The 15,508-nt window shown below is 36.9% G+C and overlaps 2 protein-coding genes across 4 annotated transcripts; one reads left to right on the top strand and one right to left on the bottom strand.

The window, feature by feature from the left end:
* Positions 1–6,460: 6,460 nt before the first annotated feature.
* Positions 6,461–10,022, bottom strand: fbxl15 (F-box and leucine-rich repeat protein 15). 3 transcript variants are annotated; one of them, XM_084741647.1, is made up of 5 exons: positions 9,689–10,022; positions 9,186–9,345; positions 7,666–8,168; positions 7,348–7,575; positions 6,461–6,483 (listed from the first exon to the last, which is right to left on the bottom strand). In XM_084741647.1, exons 1-4 carry the CDS (start codon positions 9,712–9,714, stop codon positions 7,386–7,388), a joined length of 879 nt encoding a protein of 292 aa, XP_084597773.1. In that variant the 5' UTR covers positions 9,715–10,022; the 3' UTR covers positions 6,461–6,483; positions 7,348–7,385. The 3 variants fall into 3 exon arrangements, with proteins under 3 accessions (XP_084597773.1, XP_084597774.1, XP_084597772.1); XM_084741648.1 differs by having other exon boundaries at positions 9,186–9,342; positions 9,689–9,920; XM_084741646.1 differs by lacking the exon at positions 9,689–10,022 and having other exon boundaries at positions 9,186–9,407.
* Positions 10,023–11,153: 1,131 nt separating this feature from the next.
* Positions 11,154–13,891, top strand: gpx9 (glutathione peroxidase 9). The gene is made up of 5 exons (XM_084741603.1): positions 11,154–11,384; positions 11,502–11,595; positions 13,167–13,297; positions 13,379–13,509; positions 13,611–13,891. The coding sequence occupies exons 1-5, from the start codon at positions 11,253–11,255 to the stop codon at positions 13,666–13,668; spliced, it is 546 nt and encodes a 181-aa protein (XP_084597729.1). The 5' UTR covers positions 11,154–11,252; the 3' UTR covers positions 13,669–13,891.
* The last annotated feature ends 1,617 nt before the right edge of the window (positions 13,892–15,508 follow it).

Raw genomic sequence — 15,508 nt, 5'->3', positions numbered from 1 at the left:
TTCCTCACCTTGATTCCTCACCTGGTCTCTGTTTTAGAGCTTTATTTTCCACATCAAAATCAGGATCATTGTGTCAGTTCTGAGAGTCAGTTTTGTGAAGGTGGGTGGTAAGGTGATAGGTGTCCCACAGACCCCCTGACAGCTGTCTTTGACCAGAGGGTTTTTTGCAATAATTTCTGTTATGATTTGGCGCCATATAACTAAAACTGACTTGACTTTAACAGAGCCATTGTTAATGTTATTACGTAGTTACAACTGTGCAGATTCTTCTGAAAAAAGTCAACATGTCTGCTATGAAAAAGGCCGATCTTCATAAGGATTTCAGTGCCTTTGTTACGTGAACCAGCTGCCACAGCACACATGAATAAAACTCATGAGCCTTCCAGTAACTTACTCTGTCAGAGAGGACTTTAAAAGCAGCCAGAGATTAAACTCGGATTTATCCTTTGTGTTAATAAGTACAGTATATTACACGCAGCTGGGGGCTAAAACTGCATACTGAATAAAACGGACCACCTTCACTGGTATAAAATGATCAGCTGCTATTGATCAATAATTTAGACAAGTGCTAGATTATTGACAGGAAGACAAAATATGTAAGGCCGGCTATGTTTGAGAAATCCCCCCGTACACTCAATCACTGGAACAGAAATTGCTCCATGGTATATAATAACGCAGCGATGTTTCTTTCCCCCCCTACAGATCAATGCTAATTGAGGTCCTACATGATGAATGTAGTCTGAAACGTTTTTAACCCACTGACTGCTGAGCAGCAACAAGCACGGCCCACTGTAGGCCACTGAACACTGAAGACGTCATTCATACTCATTATTACACAGATGAGAGAGGTTAGTTTTTATTTTAGTAAATTAATATTCCCTTTCCATGCATTATGTTACAAGAACAAAAGTATATGCTCACTGTATATTTTTTTAAGTCTTTTGGCTTGAAATGATTAGTTGAATGAATGCACTGTACTGCGTTCATATTTGATCTTAATATGTTAAGTTTATTGAACATGCACTGTAAAAAAAAAAAAAATTCAAAATCAAAGAATCAAATTCAAACACTTAGATAACCATTTTAAAAAAAGTTTTCCAACCTAAAATCTTTTGTTAAGACAATTTACTTCTAAAAAAATTTACTTAAAAATAACTTTGAGTTTTAGAAACAGAAAAAAATTGAGTAAATTCATTACAGTGAACATGAATAAAGGTCAGTAATTTAATATCTTCAATTGCAATCATTTAATTTTAAAGCACGTAAATCATGACAAATCATGTCCACAATTCACTATGAAAAACACAGAAGTACTTGGTAAAATGGCAAAACTTGTTTGAATTTATTTCAAAACACAATAGTTTCAATTTCACTTGAAATAGTGTTTTCTTAACTTTTTACAGTGTGTTTTACTCAAGTAAAACTTAATTGATAACAAGTTTATTTGACCAGAAAAGTTTTTGACATTAACCGTTTTCATTTAAGAAATAGTTTATTTTTTTACAGTGTATTTTGTAATTTGCTATTATAGGGACCTGACTTTTCACACTTAAAGGTTTCAAGATCATTATATCAGCTGTTAGTATCTTAAGCTTACTGATATCAAGTTTATTTGACTAGAAAAGTCACCTCAACTTGTCTTTTCAGATTCAGTCAACCTAAAATTTTAGGGGAGCCCAGACACTAACCAGACACTAGATTTAAAACAGTCAAATAAAACCAATACCTTGCAGAAATGCCTGGCAAGAATAATACAGAGCAATAAAAACAGTTAAAAAGACAAAAAAAAAAGGGGTGGGGGGTTGGGGGGGGGGCAACAAATTATAAAGTGTGACAACAGTAAAAACAATACACAGTCAGATAAAAACAGTAAACAATGTAATAGCAAACATGTCTACAAATGTGAGAAAACTCTTGCTAAATATGTCCAAATATAGGCATCTACTGCATGATAAGCAGCGTGAGTTGCTGTATAAATTGACATTTCAAGATTTACTTTATAACTAATGACACTGTGATGTCTCCTCGGAGGCACAGCGGTACAATATGATGATCAGCACAGCTAACAGAAGGATGCTGGTCGATCCCTGAAGCCCTCCAAACACAACTCTCTGTTGGTGCAGATTCAGCGTGTGGACAGCACGCAGCAGATGGAGTAAACCATGCCATCAAGTGGAAAATAGACCTGTTGTGTTGTCACAGAGACAAGTTACAATATAGTCTGCCAGTCGGACCACCAGAGGAAACTGTAAGAGGGGTTTCAGCAACAAGGGGAAGCATTAATTCTTATTGTGCATTCACTGCATCGAGTGTTAACAAGATCATAAAGCTGATGTTTATTTCACAATCCGTCTCGCCAGTCAAACAGTACAGACTCCTGTACATCTTATAAGTACATGGCCTTTACACACTAACACTGTATCCTGACATATTAAACATTGTAGTCCATCACTGTGGTTCCTGAATGTGTTGTAGAGGAGAAGTCAGGCAGCCTCTCAAACAGAGTTAAAACAGGTAAATATCCTGACTCATTGCTGCCACCTTGTGTCACTTAGAGTAAAAAACAGAAATGCATTGAGGAGGTGAGACCCATCTTTAACCACACCGCTTAAAGGCTTTGGCAATAGACTGTTTTGCTTTTTTAAACTATATATTATGGGGATTTCAAGTTATAACAAACATTACATAGTCATGACATAGTCAGCTTTGGTAGCAAATGGAGTATAAAATGAATAGATGAGTAGATAAAAAACATAGTAATTAAAACCGAGGTGACCATGATTGTTTATGTTGTTAAAAAGTTTTATTTATTTAAGTTAATTAAACTTCTAGCATGTGTTTTCAGACAACTTTTAAACACCAAGTCTTCTAACTTGAAGTCTTTTGACTTAAAAATAATGAGTTGAATGAATGTACTGTACAGAGTTCAATCAACTCTTTAAATTAAGTTTCTAAGAAAAAAACATGATCAGCATATTAGCAGACTTCCCAGCATGCATTGTTCAAGAGTTAAAAAGTACCTGGGATCCTTTTATTGATAATTTGAAGAAAACACATATGATAAAAACTTTAAACATTTGTTTATGTTTGTCAGTGCGACTGAAGAGTTCTTGGTTCAGCTTATTATCTTGAGCTTTTTGAAGATGTTTTCTCAAGTACAACTGAATTACTATCAAGTTTGACTATCAGTTTTAAAGGCAAGACAAATGGGTTACTACACTAACCCCTGACTCCAGTATTTAAAGTTATTGATCATTGCCAACATTTTGTTTCAGTGATTCCATGAAGACCCCCCACATGTTAGTTCTTCCAGAGACACATGTTGATAAATCTTCAGTGTATTAATTCATACTTGGTTTATTCATATTTTTCCTGGTATTGATCTCTTAGCTTGTAAGAGACATAACTCCATTAGTGCACACTGGGCACTCTTCTGCCTTTTTATGCATGACAATCGGGGGAATTAGAGGAATTACAGGAATCCTGCTATTCACAGGAGGTTATGAGTCAAATTATGCTCATTTTCTTTATTTAAGAAGCTCAAACAAAAAGTCAGCCAGGGTCATTATTTTGAACATTTTATATATTAAATTTGTCAAGACACAAAAACCAACATGGTCGTTTAATTTGCCTAAAACCTTGTTATTTATACTTGCAGAGTGTTTTTTAACGGCACTGAGCTTCATATTCAATAGAGTACAAGAACAGCTTTACCAAATGGTCAGCGATCAACAAACTGAGTTGGTATCTACTTTCAAATACCTGATTTTAACTGATGACATCTTGTCTTTTCAGGTGCATATGCTGTATGTTATGACAAAAGATATTTTACTGTAGAAACAAGTCTTGTCTTTGTTTTTGTGGGCGACAGAGCTTGGTGTTGTCTGCCATTTGTGCAGACTTCTCTGGAGCTCATGTGAGATGGACTGAGGCAAAGTAGAAAAATGTGCTGTGGCCTGACGAGTCCACATTTCAGAACAACACATACTGCCATCCAGATGACGTCTTTTCAGACATGCCCCTGCTTATTTCAAGACAACGCCAAGACACATCCTGCATGTGTTCCAGCAGTGTTGCTTCATGGTAAAAGAGTTCGGGTACTGGACTGACCTGCCTGCAGTCCAGACCTGTCTCCCACTGAAAATGTGTGGACCATTATGAAGCACAAAATATAACCACAGAGGCCCCGACCCAGACACCTGAAGTCAAAATTTCAACAATTAAGTGTCCTGAGTTCCTAAACTCTCACTGAGTGATGTTAACAGAAAAGGTGATATAACACAGTGGTAAACATGCCCCTGCACAAACTTTCAGAATGAGTCTATATTTACAAAAGACAATAAAAGTAATCAGTTTGAACATTAAATATCGTCTGTATACTGCATTCAATTAAATATAGGTTAAAAAGTTTTTGCAAATTATTGCGTTCTGTTTTTAATCTACATTTTGCACAGCGTCCAAACTTTTGATGAAGTTGGGGTTTGTATATGAATGTCTCAGCTAATTGTCCTCACATGCTGGACAGTGTGTGTCATGGGGATTCATTACAAACTCATTACAAACTTTATACTCACTATTATATATCAAATTCAAAAGTGAATTGTTCTGCTTTGTGTGCCACCACCAGAGTCATTTCCGTTTATTTATTTAGCAAAATTCTGCTTATTTATCTCCTCCTCTAAATGTACAGAAATCGCAGTCTTCTTCGTCTGGACAGTTTGGACAGTTGCAAATTGATGTTCCAGAACTGAACTGATGTGTGCCAGAAATGAATTGGGACAGAAAGCTTTCCAGCACTTACTGCCTGGAACAAGATATTACTTAATTAGTCTCACGATGGGGAAATTTGCAATCTATAGAATAATCTTACACTTCAAATCTTAGTGACCCTGAACTTCTTTAAAACTGCAGTGAGTCCAGGTTGTGCAATGTTTTGTCTGATCATTTTAATGTCGTCCAAATCTGTGCCCGACTGAAATTTACTGTTGAAACTCTGTGTTGCTGATTTTCTTCTCCCTTAGAAAAGAGATCCTTGACCTCAGTGGAACAAACCTTGCTCAACAAAGGCTAAACTTGTTTGGATAAAGTTCGGTACCATTCCATTAACTTATTCACAGAAGATTGCACATTATAAATAAAAGTAAAAAAGAGAACATTGATATCAGATCAGTACTTTCAGATACCCTGAGTTCAGGTATTTATACAAGCAACAGTTGTTTACATGACAGCAGAGTTGTGCCTCGTTATGCAATGGAAAAGTAACAGTCATTTCCAATGGTATTGTATTTTACAATTTAATATTTCTTATATAATTCTTATTAGAGTTGTCACTGTACCAGAATTTCACACTTTGATACAATAGTATAAAAAAAAATTTAAAAAAAGGATTCTTAACATTTCTTTCAATACCACAGCAAAAAGGAAAAAAGCACAGATCTTTATTTTTCTCAAGAATTTCTGTACTTTTGATATGATAATTAACAGATATTGTATTGTTTTACACATGTGGTATCAACCTTAATTCATATACTGTATTACTGAGCATCAGCATTCAACACGGGAACTTTTAACAAAACTCATTTTATGGTTTTAATGGTAAACAGTCAGAATAATTTCCTATAGTTACCTCAAACAAATACTAAGCTACACAAGTATGCATTTATTAACAATATATATTAAAGGGTTGCTTCACCCACATCACAATTATTATACATAAACAGTTTCCCACGATTCCCTGCTGGCCATGCCGACAATTTTGGTGTAAGAACTACTGTAAGCAACAAAGCTGGTCAACAGTTTTCACTGGAAATCAGGTAAAAAATTGTCGAAAGTGAGGTCTGTGGATTATCCTGGAAGACACACGGTCAGCACCACAAACAAAACTGCATTCACCTTTACTGTCTTGTGGTGACAGCAGAAGTCTCAGTAGTGGAGAGAATAAAACCAATCGTTAAGTAGTGCTATGTAAGAAAATGTTTTGTGCAATTTGTGGAATTATCCTTTAAGCTGGCACATCCATGCAAAATGAAATGTTTAATTAAACTCAAACATTACTTTAATGTTTCTAAATGAAACATAAGATAAATGTTCCTTAAAATGTCGTATATACAAAGTAAACTGTGTACTTTGTTTTAAAAAAGCAACAAAACAATACATTGTACTTTGGTTAGAATTGCTTTCCCACAAAGCCACATTATAACAACACTGAATGATTAACATATAGTGCAGTGACATCTTTTGGACACGAGGCAGCAATTCTTAAAAGTACATCATGGCTTTCTTCGGTCACATAAATGTGGCATTATTTTAATTCTCATCTTAAATATGCATCTCAACTTCTGCATTCCAGTGGGTTCTTCTTGTCCACGTTATTTTGCCGCACAGACTCGAGTGAAAACATCCAGGTCGTCTTGGATTGTCTCAATGTTTCTCAAGAGCAACTCACATGTCCACGTGATGCAGCGGCCACTTTGATGAAGACACCTGTAACACAGGAAGGCATCACTATCTGCAGCAAACATGAATTGGGGTGGGTGATACCAAACTTTTTGAATTTGATGCAATACCAATACTTTCTGTCAAGATTTTATTGATAATAATAATAATGACATTTTTTAAATCAATAATCAATGTTATTTTAAAAACAACGGCTGACTTTTAGAGAAAAAAAAGCTCTAAAAATATGACACATACTGGCTATTAATAAATTTATTACGAAAGCAAATATGAGAACAATTAAGATGTTTGTATGAATCTATTTTACAGAAATATTATAACAAAAATTATATTAAAATAAATAATTATCTTCTTGTTTTTGTTCAGGTTCCTAATAACTTTCAAGGTGTGTTTTTAAATGTGTGAACAGGTTACTCATGTTGCTACTGTTGGCACTTTCTTGTCACAATTAATGCATCTTGCTGTATTTTTATCTACATGTGAAAAGTGGCACCACATCACGTTATGTTTCCTTTCTGCCACTTTCTCACGAGTTTGACACAGAAGTGTGTGACTGTCACAGTCACGTGACATCGGCCAGCTAAACAAAAATGTGAGAGCTGTTTATTGGCACAGACATTATACAAAAGAACTGAAAACGTTTGGAAGTGATGCAGCCACCCATGATTTTGTTTACAAAATGTTATTATCAATAGTTTTTAAAGGAATCGATACCAAATGAGCAGCTTATGAGAATCTTTGTCTCACTCTTACAGAATCGATCCGTCCATCCCTCGTAACACATTCATTGTGGTTGATTTTCTCACCTTGTTTAGGGATCTGACAGACAGTTTTTGGGTATAAAACATGTCAGTGGCTCATACAGACAAATAAACTGCTCATATTACCCACCTGTGTGCTCTTGTTGGGACAGACAGATGGCCCTTTTCCTATATCTGGAGATTGATAAAGGGAGCAAACCCCAGCACGTCCTGCAGAAGCACCAGAGCCCTCTGTAAAGGCGGCTCGACATCGATCACTACATTACGTTTCCGTAACGGATCCAGGCTTGACTCTGTCACATTGTGACAGTGATTCACCTTCAGGGACTGTAGCTTCGGGCAGTACTCTGCAAGAGTCCTGTGAGCACAGCATGCAGAGGATCTTATGGATGGGTGCACAAGAGCACAAAGTTAGCTGGATTATACTTGAAAATAAGAGATGATATACCTGATGGACTGGTTCCTGACCCGCAGGCAGCCTGTCAGGTCCAGCTGCTCCAGGCCCCTGCAGTTTTTGGCCACCTCCTCCACTGACTCATCAGTGATGTTAGCATTGACCGCCAACGATAGAGACCTCAACGTCAAGCACTTCTTGGCCAGGTAGCAGATGGCGTCGTCCTTGAGCTGGCGGCAGGCGGTGAGGTCGATCGACTGAAGCCCCCCGCAGTGGTCAGCCAGGCTGCGCAGGGACAGGCTGTCCACCCACTCGCAGTGTGCCAGGCCAAGGTGCTGGAGGTGCATGCAGCTCAAGGACACGGCCACTAGGGAGTGGCGGGTGAGCCAGACACAGCCGCTCATGTCCACTCGCTGCAGGTGCTGGTTCTGACCAATGACTGGCAGCAGCTCCTTGTCTGTCACCCAGTCTGAACAGTTCTGAAGGGACAAGCTGTGGAGGCACTTGTTGTCCTTCAACATGGAGCAAAATGCCTCCTTAGGAATGGATGGTCCGATCTGTAAATATCACAACAGAGCAGATAAAAGAATTTACCTCTCAACCACAGGCTTTTTAAACAATTAAAACTCTTAAACTTACTACTTAACTGTACAGGCTATTTAACCTTCTACAACTCTGCAAGGACAACCATGTCCCCACCCATCATCACTCTATTTGAGAGGCTGTAGCAGACTCAATTTAGAGCTAGACTGACATCACATGAAACTAGAAGACCTAAGGAAGGAACCCATGTCATGCTAACTTGAAAGGAAGTTGGCTATATAAAGCTCCAAAGTTAGGCTAAACATTGGCAAGTGAAAAATGGTCCATTATGCTAATTTCATGCAGTTTGGACAAAAGCCATGCAGACATTTGCATACATCAATGTGTTATTTTCTGCCAATTCTATTCGGTATATCAGCAGGCTGGGGTCCACAAACAGTTGGAATATAATATATTGGGTATGATTGTAAAGCTGAAACTCCTGTGGATTCAATGAGCCCACCGGTATTAATGTGTGATGATACTGGTCTCCATAGTAGCCATTTCATTGGAGTGAGACCATTTTTTAAAAACAGGACCTGACTGTATAAGATGACCTATTGTAATCACAGCCTCAGAAAAGTTCTCCACCACAAACTAGAGACCTGGTGCATTCAGAAGATGTATGGCCTTCCTAGGTATACTGACAATAAGGGGGTCTCCGAGCTATTCTCAGAACAGAAGTGTTCACCATCCAATTGCTGGAAAAAGCCATTCTTACAGAAATCTCCAAAATGTCACACTTTAAAAATCTGCACAGGTGCCTAGAAAAAACACAGTGTTTATTACAAATTCACAACTTGAGAAACTCGACACAGCATACCAGGCTGCATCAGAAATGAATCCTCTTGTTACCAGCTTTAAGATGATGTATAACACGTCTATATGGCATGTAGTGTTGTCCTGCTACCTCCCCCTAAAGACCCTGTGTCCCCTCTAAAAATGACAAAAACATGTGTATGGTGTGGACGGGTAGACTCATCAGGACTTACCGAGGACAGGTCAAACGTCCTGCAGTTGGCCAAATACACCTGGATAAGGCTGTGGAACTGCTTGCTCACCCTCTGCAGGCTGACGAGGTGTTGCAGCGGCAAATAACTTAAAATATGTGGAACAAGTACATCCTCCCAGGGCAAGTCCAAAAGACATCTGCTGAGGAAATGCAAGCCTTGCATTATAGCTGAACTTTGATACCGCATGCAACGGTACTAAAGAGGTTTAAGGGGAACGACAATACAATTATATATTAACACACGCCTTGAAAGCAAGAATAACATAAATATTACATTAGCAGTAAATAAGGTTATATCAGCCTTGTCACTGTAATATATAATTAGAGTTAGAGTTAGAGAGCCATAAATAAATGAGAGCCACATCTCAGTGACTTGGTTGTTATTATTCGGAAGCTATCGCTGTTAGCCGAGAAGCTAGCCTACCGGGGACACCGATCCAAATGCTTTTAAAATAGAAAACTCAATTTTTAACAGACACTTACGTTCCCATATTATCGTCTTCATCCATTCTGAGTCCGCTATGTTATACAGAGTTTTTATAGACGTGTTGTTCTTCACACAGATGCCAAAATAACGTATTTTCCTTTAGCATCTTGCAAGCGCTTGAGGTGTAACCCAAACCGAATGTTGCATTCATGGATCGTCGGAATACTTTAAATTGAATTCGGAATGGAGCACGAACTATCGAACAACGTTGTACATTTGATAAGATATAGCATGTGGGGCAAAGTGAGCCAATACTTGATAGTGAAAGTGATAGACTCACGCATATTAACCGTTGCTGCTAATTTCACCCATTTTAGATTGCTGGAAAAAGACAAAATGGCCCGATTTTGCGCTCATGAACTTATTAACTACAACAGCTACCACGACTCTTTTAGAGAGTACAATGTTTGGTCGTTTGCTGCCAAAATAATTTGCTAATTTAATGTCATAGACGTCATATTTTAGTGACTTAAGAGTAATATAATCATGGATATAAGCGTTAACGAGGAATACTTGAATGCAGCAGGTGTAATTTTCCGGGTTTACGTCAAGGATCACGTTTAAAACAATTTACATATTCGTTTGCAATTATAAAATAACTGTTTTATAGAGATCTCCTATACTCTTACGATGATGTTTATTGTGTTAGCATTGTTAACAGTGGTTCGTTTAATGTTGTTTTTTTTATTCCCTTTTTCTTAAGTAGTCTTTATTCTATTGACGTGAACAGTTAAAAAGTAACTTAGATCTTATCAGAAAGGAGTTTTTTAAAGGGTACTGTTGAGGTACACCATAATATAGAAGCCCATTTCCGCCAGTAACATAAAACTAATTAATTAGTAATAATTAGAACTTACCAAGGAAATTGTGGTAAGTTATAATTATGAGATCAAAATGATTATTTTTTTAATCTCATATTGGTTTTGACTTCTTATATCATAATTGTAGGGAAAATTTAATCATTTATTGATTATTAATTATTTAATATGCTTTTTGTCCTATAACTAACTTTTTATCCTATAATTAATGACATTTTATCTAATAACTTCGACTTTCAACTCATAATTTCAACATTTTATCTCATAATTATGACTTAGAATGGGGATATTTATTTCTTTTAATGGCAGATATGGGTGTCCACAAAAACAAAGTTCTGTGCAGTATAGACAAAATAAATACACATACATATGTCACAATTTTCAGCCTGTTGTCACAAAGTAAAATGCCAAAACTCAGTGTATGAATTCCTGAATTTCAGTTGTAAAGAGGAAAGGATGCAGCCAAAATGAGTGTGGCCTCCTGCAGACCCACGTAGGTTTATTTTTAATAATAAATTTCCCACTGCCAATTAGCTGTCACCTCTTTTCCTAGAATACATGTGTCGAACAAATGACCATCCTGCCAGCTCACCTCTGCCCAGGAGAACAATGAAGTCAGTCATGCTGAACAATTGCTGACCCATGAGTTATGTTTCAGTGAATGAGATGAGCCAACAGGACAGCCGCGTGAACACTCACTCTTGACTGACTACAATCCCATATACAAGCTACAAGCGCAAGCATGGCGAATAAATCAATCTATGATTTCTCTGCGGAGACCCTGGATGGACAGACGGTTCCGCTCTGTAACTACAGGGGTAAGGTGCTCCTCATCATCAACGTTGCCACCTTCTGAGGGTCAACAATAGAGGAGGTAATACTCTGCGAGAGCTCTGATCAATTGCAGTCAGATCACATTAGCTCATAACAAATAATCTGTGCAGTCATTTTTTTATTAAAGGATTTTGTTTTTGTGTCCCTTCTCGCTCAGTACCACAGACTGAATGCACTGATGGAAATGTTTGGCGACCTCAACTTCACTGTCCTGGGATTCTCCTGTAACCAGTTTGGTCTTCAGTCACCTGGTAGGTACACTGAAGCTTCTGAAAGGTGACAAAGTAATGGATTACTGACCTGGTGGTATACTGTATGAAGAAAAGTAGTGTACTCTACATCAGTGGTGAAAGTTTTGAGCCATTTCTATTTCAGCATTTCCATTTTATGCTATACTTCTACTCCAGTTCATTTCAGAGGGAACTGTACTTTTTACTCATTGCATTTACTTTTCAGATTAAGATTTTACATTGAATTACTAGTGCTGTTTATTGGCAAGAATCTGGCAATATGATACGTTTAACAATACAAGGTTTACCATTCAATATTGCAATATATTGTGATACTGTAATCAAGGTGACATGTTGCTATTTATTTTTTTATTTTTTTATTTTTGTAAACACATCACCATATGCATAAAGGTTTACTGCTTTATGCAATCAGATATGCGAAGACAGATAACAACACTGCTATCTAGAGGTCGCGGGTTTGAATGCAACACAAAATGAACCACTGCTACAAATCTCTATCAGGAGCCAGTACAGCATCACTAAACATAATATTGTGACATTCAAGTGTATCATTATTTCCTTACAACTCTGCAGAGATTTCAAATCTTTTTGACTTGTGACTCCTTACAAAGACCATGTTAAATTTCAAAGGTGAAACAGTGATGCCTCTCTAACTTGAGATGATTTCACTGCTAAATTAATTTGACAAAATAAAATCAAAGATCCAATCCAAAGTCAGAGCTAATAAATACATAGGCAGAACAACCATGACACCAAGGTTAGGAACCACTTAACTACACTACCAAACTTTACAAAGTAGTTAAAACTAGCTCCACTATGACCAGCTATAGCAGTAAAATGCTCCTTAATTATGCATCATAATACATCACCACTCTATTAATGTAATATATGGAAATGTGTCACAGGGGGAGGCATTTTTCTGGAGAATAAGTACTTTTCCTTTTGACCTGTACAGTAATACTTCCACACATTCTCTACTAAAGCAGTTTTTAACTGCTTATGAAACAGTCTCAACTTAATACTGATGCCTCTGTGTGACCTACATAAGCAAACAAGACCATCACTGAGAAGACTGGCTATTTATATATAATTATTATGTATTATATTTATGTATGTTGGCTGTAGCTATTCTTAATGCCTGCCACCAGATTGGATTCTTCTTGAAATCAGATGAAATGAGCTTGTATTTACATCTTCCCAGGCAAAGTTGCAGTGAGTAGTACATTAGCCAGTTAAACTGAAGCAGGAAGAGATTTTTCCTCTTGATAATTTTATTCTGATGTTATATTTTGTGGGTGTGGCAACAGAAACACCGCAGCTTTTGTCTACAGGGACCTCTAAAGCAAATCGACACAATATGAAAGTACCTTGAGGTAGCTTTGAATGCAAAACTTTTACTTGTAATGGAGTTTTTTTTTTCTTTACATTAATGTATTGATATTTTGACATCCATGTTTTCTTCCTGCATGCTCATGCAATGTAGCAAACCTTTGGTGAGTTATTTTCAGGAAAAAGTTACGAATACACACATTGTTTAAAACACGTTGCTCTCTCTACTTTTATTATTTCAGAAGTGAATCATGAAACCCTAAATATTCTTAAGTATGTGAGACCCGGTGGAGGTTTTATACCAAAGTTTCCTGTCTTTGGCAAGGTTGAAGTGAACGGATTAAACGAAGACCCTCTTTTCACCTATCTAAAGGTACTGTCTTTAACATAAGAGTTGAATAATGAGATTAACTATGATATATTTAGTTAAACACTGTTTTTTTCTTATCCACAGGAATCTTTGCCTTTTGTGAACCCTGTGATCGGAGATATAAAGAAATTCTACTGGTCTCCCATCAAAGTCAATGACATTCGCTGGAATTTTGAGAAGTTCCTAATTACCGCAGATGGCATACCCTTCAAAAGGTGAAGTTATAGCCTCAAAGTTAGAAACCCAATCAGCCCTTAATTTGGTCGAGCATGGGTCTAACTGTTATAGTGGCTCTAATGTTTTTCCTTTACTGCAGGTATGAACTTCACTGTCCCATTGAGAACGTGGAGAAGGACATAGCAGAACTTCTCTGATGGATTTCACTTCAATTTGTCACCGGTGGCAGAGTGACGATCGCCCAGTAAATGCACTCGTGCACCTGAGCTGGATCTGATGGGAAGAGGAACAGGTCTCAGGGCTTCAGTGCATTCACTCTGAGAACAAGTTCCACTTCAGCCACTGGTGGAGGTTTCGTGTCATCTGCACATTTTAATGGTATTTGCAACTCAAAAATTAATAAAACACTATGGAAAAATGTTCTGGTTGTTGTGGTTGCTCTTGTTGTCGCTCCTGATATAACTAAATCATTGACAGTGGTGGAAAGTAATGAAGTAGGTCAATATTTACTCAAGAAAAATTAAGTACAGTTTTGAGGTAGCTGAACTTTACTTTAGCTGTTCCATTTGTTGCTTGCACTCCTCTAGATTTATTTCATTTTCATTTATTTGACAACTTTAGTTACTAGTTACTTTTTAGATGAAGAGTTTACACAATGAATGATATAACAAACTCTTAAAACACAAAACACTGTTAAAGATTAAACCTCTAATTTTCCAATCTTTTTGGAATCTAACATCTTACATTTTAAATCACAATTCAGTGATCTCATAGTTTAAGTATTTTAATTCAAAATTATTTACCATTTTTGTAATTTATTTTAAACTAATTTACACTGTAACAAGAATGATGTAAAATACAGTAACCTACTGTCAGCAATTAGCTGTTAATTTGCTGTAAGCACATACAGAGTCTGCTCACTAAACTTGAAATACTAGATGGATGGAGTGAAGCCAATCAGGCCACTCATAACATCAACCAAGTCAACCACCGGAGAGAAAATATTAAATTGCGTGATTTAAACTTCTCTTTGGTTGTCAGATTTTTGTAGAAGTTACTTAACTTCACTTGTCTGGCATTAAGGAAGCCCCAAAAAGAAACTGAAATATGTTTGCAAATCCTGTTTGGCTCAGTTCAGCAACTGAGAGGGATCAACTGATTCCTCTTAATTTCTCCCCTTTGCCTCTCCACGCTGAAGACTAAACCAAGTGGCACTTCAAACCTATTTCAGTGACCAAGCCATTTGGCCGCTCCCACTGACAGAACCCTGGACTACTATTGAACATGTCAAGTTTCTGACAGATTCAGCCAAGTATATGGAAGTTATGATCAACACTTAACTCATATTTATTTGTATTTTTTTTATTAATATTTTATTCTCCTATATTTCTTTATTGTATTTTTTTTAGCATTATATGTTATTATTCTATTCTTTATTTATTGTTCTTTTTCACTTGGAAATATTTTATTTTCATATTTTAGCTGACTAATGACTCACATGTCTTCATGATGAACAACTACAAAATGATAGCTAATTTTTTCCAGCTTTTCTTAAACATTTTGGTTCATTTTCGAAACAGTCTTAACATTCTGTAAACCAGGGACACTCAACTTGTTTTGGCTGAGGGCCACTTTTGCAAAATGATAGGAGGCCAGGAGTCAGTTAATAAACAAGCATTAATAATAGCATTATTTATCGGATAAAATGAATAAACATTAAAAGTCCCATAATTAGTCTCAAACTGTCTTAATTCAAAGTGACTGCACAGTTTTATCTTGAAATAATCATATTTATCCTGTTCTGGATTACAAGATGGAAGATTGGAGCTGCTCCAGGACTTAACTTGTGCTCGCTGCTGTTTGTGAGGGAACATGGACTGTTTAGAATATCTATTTCAGGGGTGGACAAACTGTTTCCCTTCATGAGCCAAAAACACACACCTAATGTATTGTATAGTTAAGACGGATAGTTATTAAGAGATTCTGCATTTTTTCTCAGCCAACAAACCCGTACAGAAAATAAGTGTCCCTTGGAAT

The sequence above is a fragment of the Lutjanus erythropterus genome, chromosome 17, assembly GCF_056507025.1.
Source record: "Lutjanus erythropterus isolate fLutEry1 chromosome 17, fLutEry1.hap2, whole genome shotgun sequence".
NCBI lineage: Eukaryota > Metazoa > Chordata > Actinopteri > Lutjaniformes > Lutjanidae > Lutjanus > Lutjanus erythropterus.
This window is presented reverse-complemented; position numbering and strand designations above follow the sequence as displayed.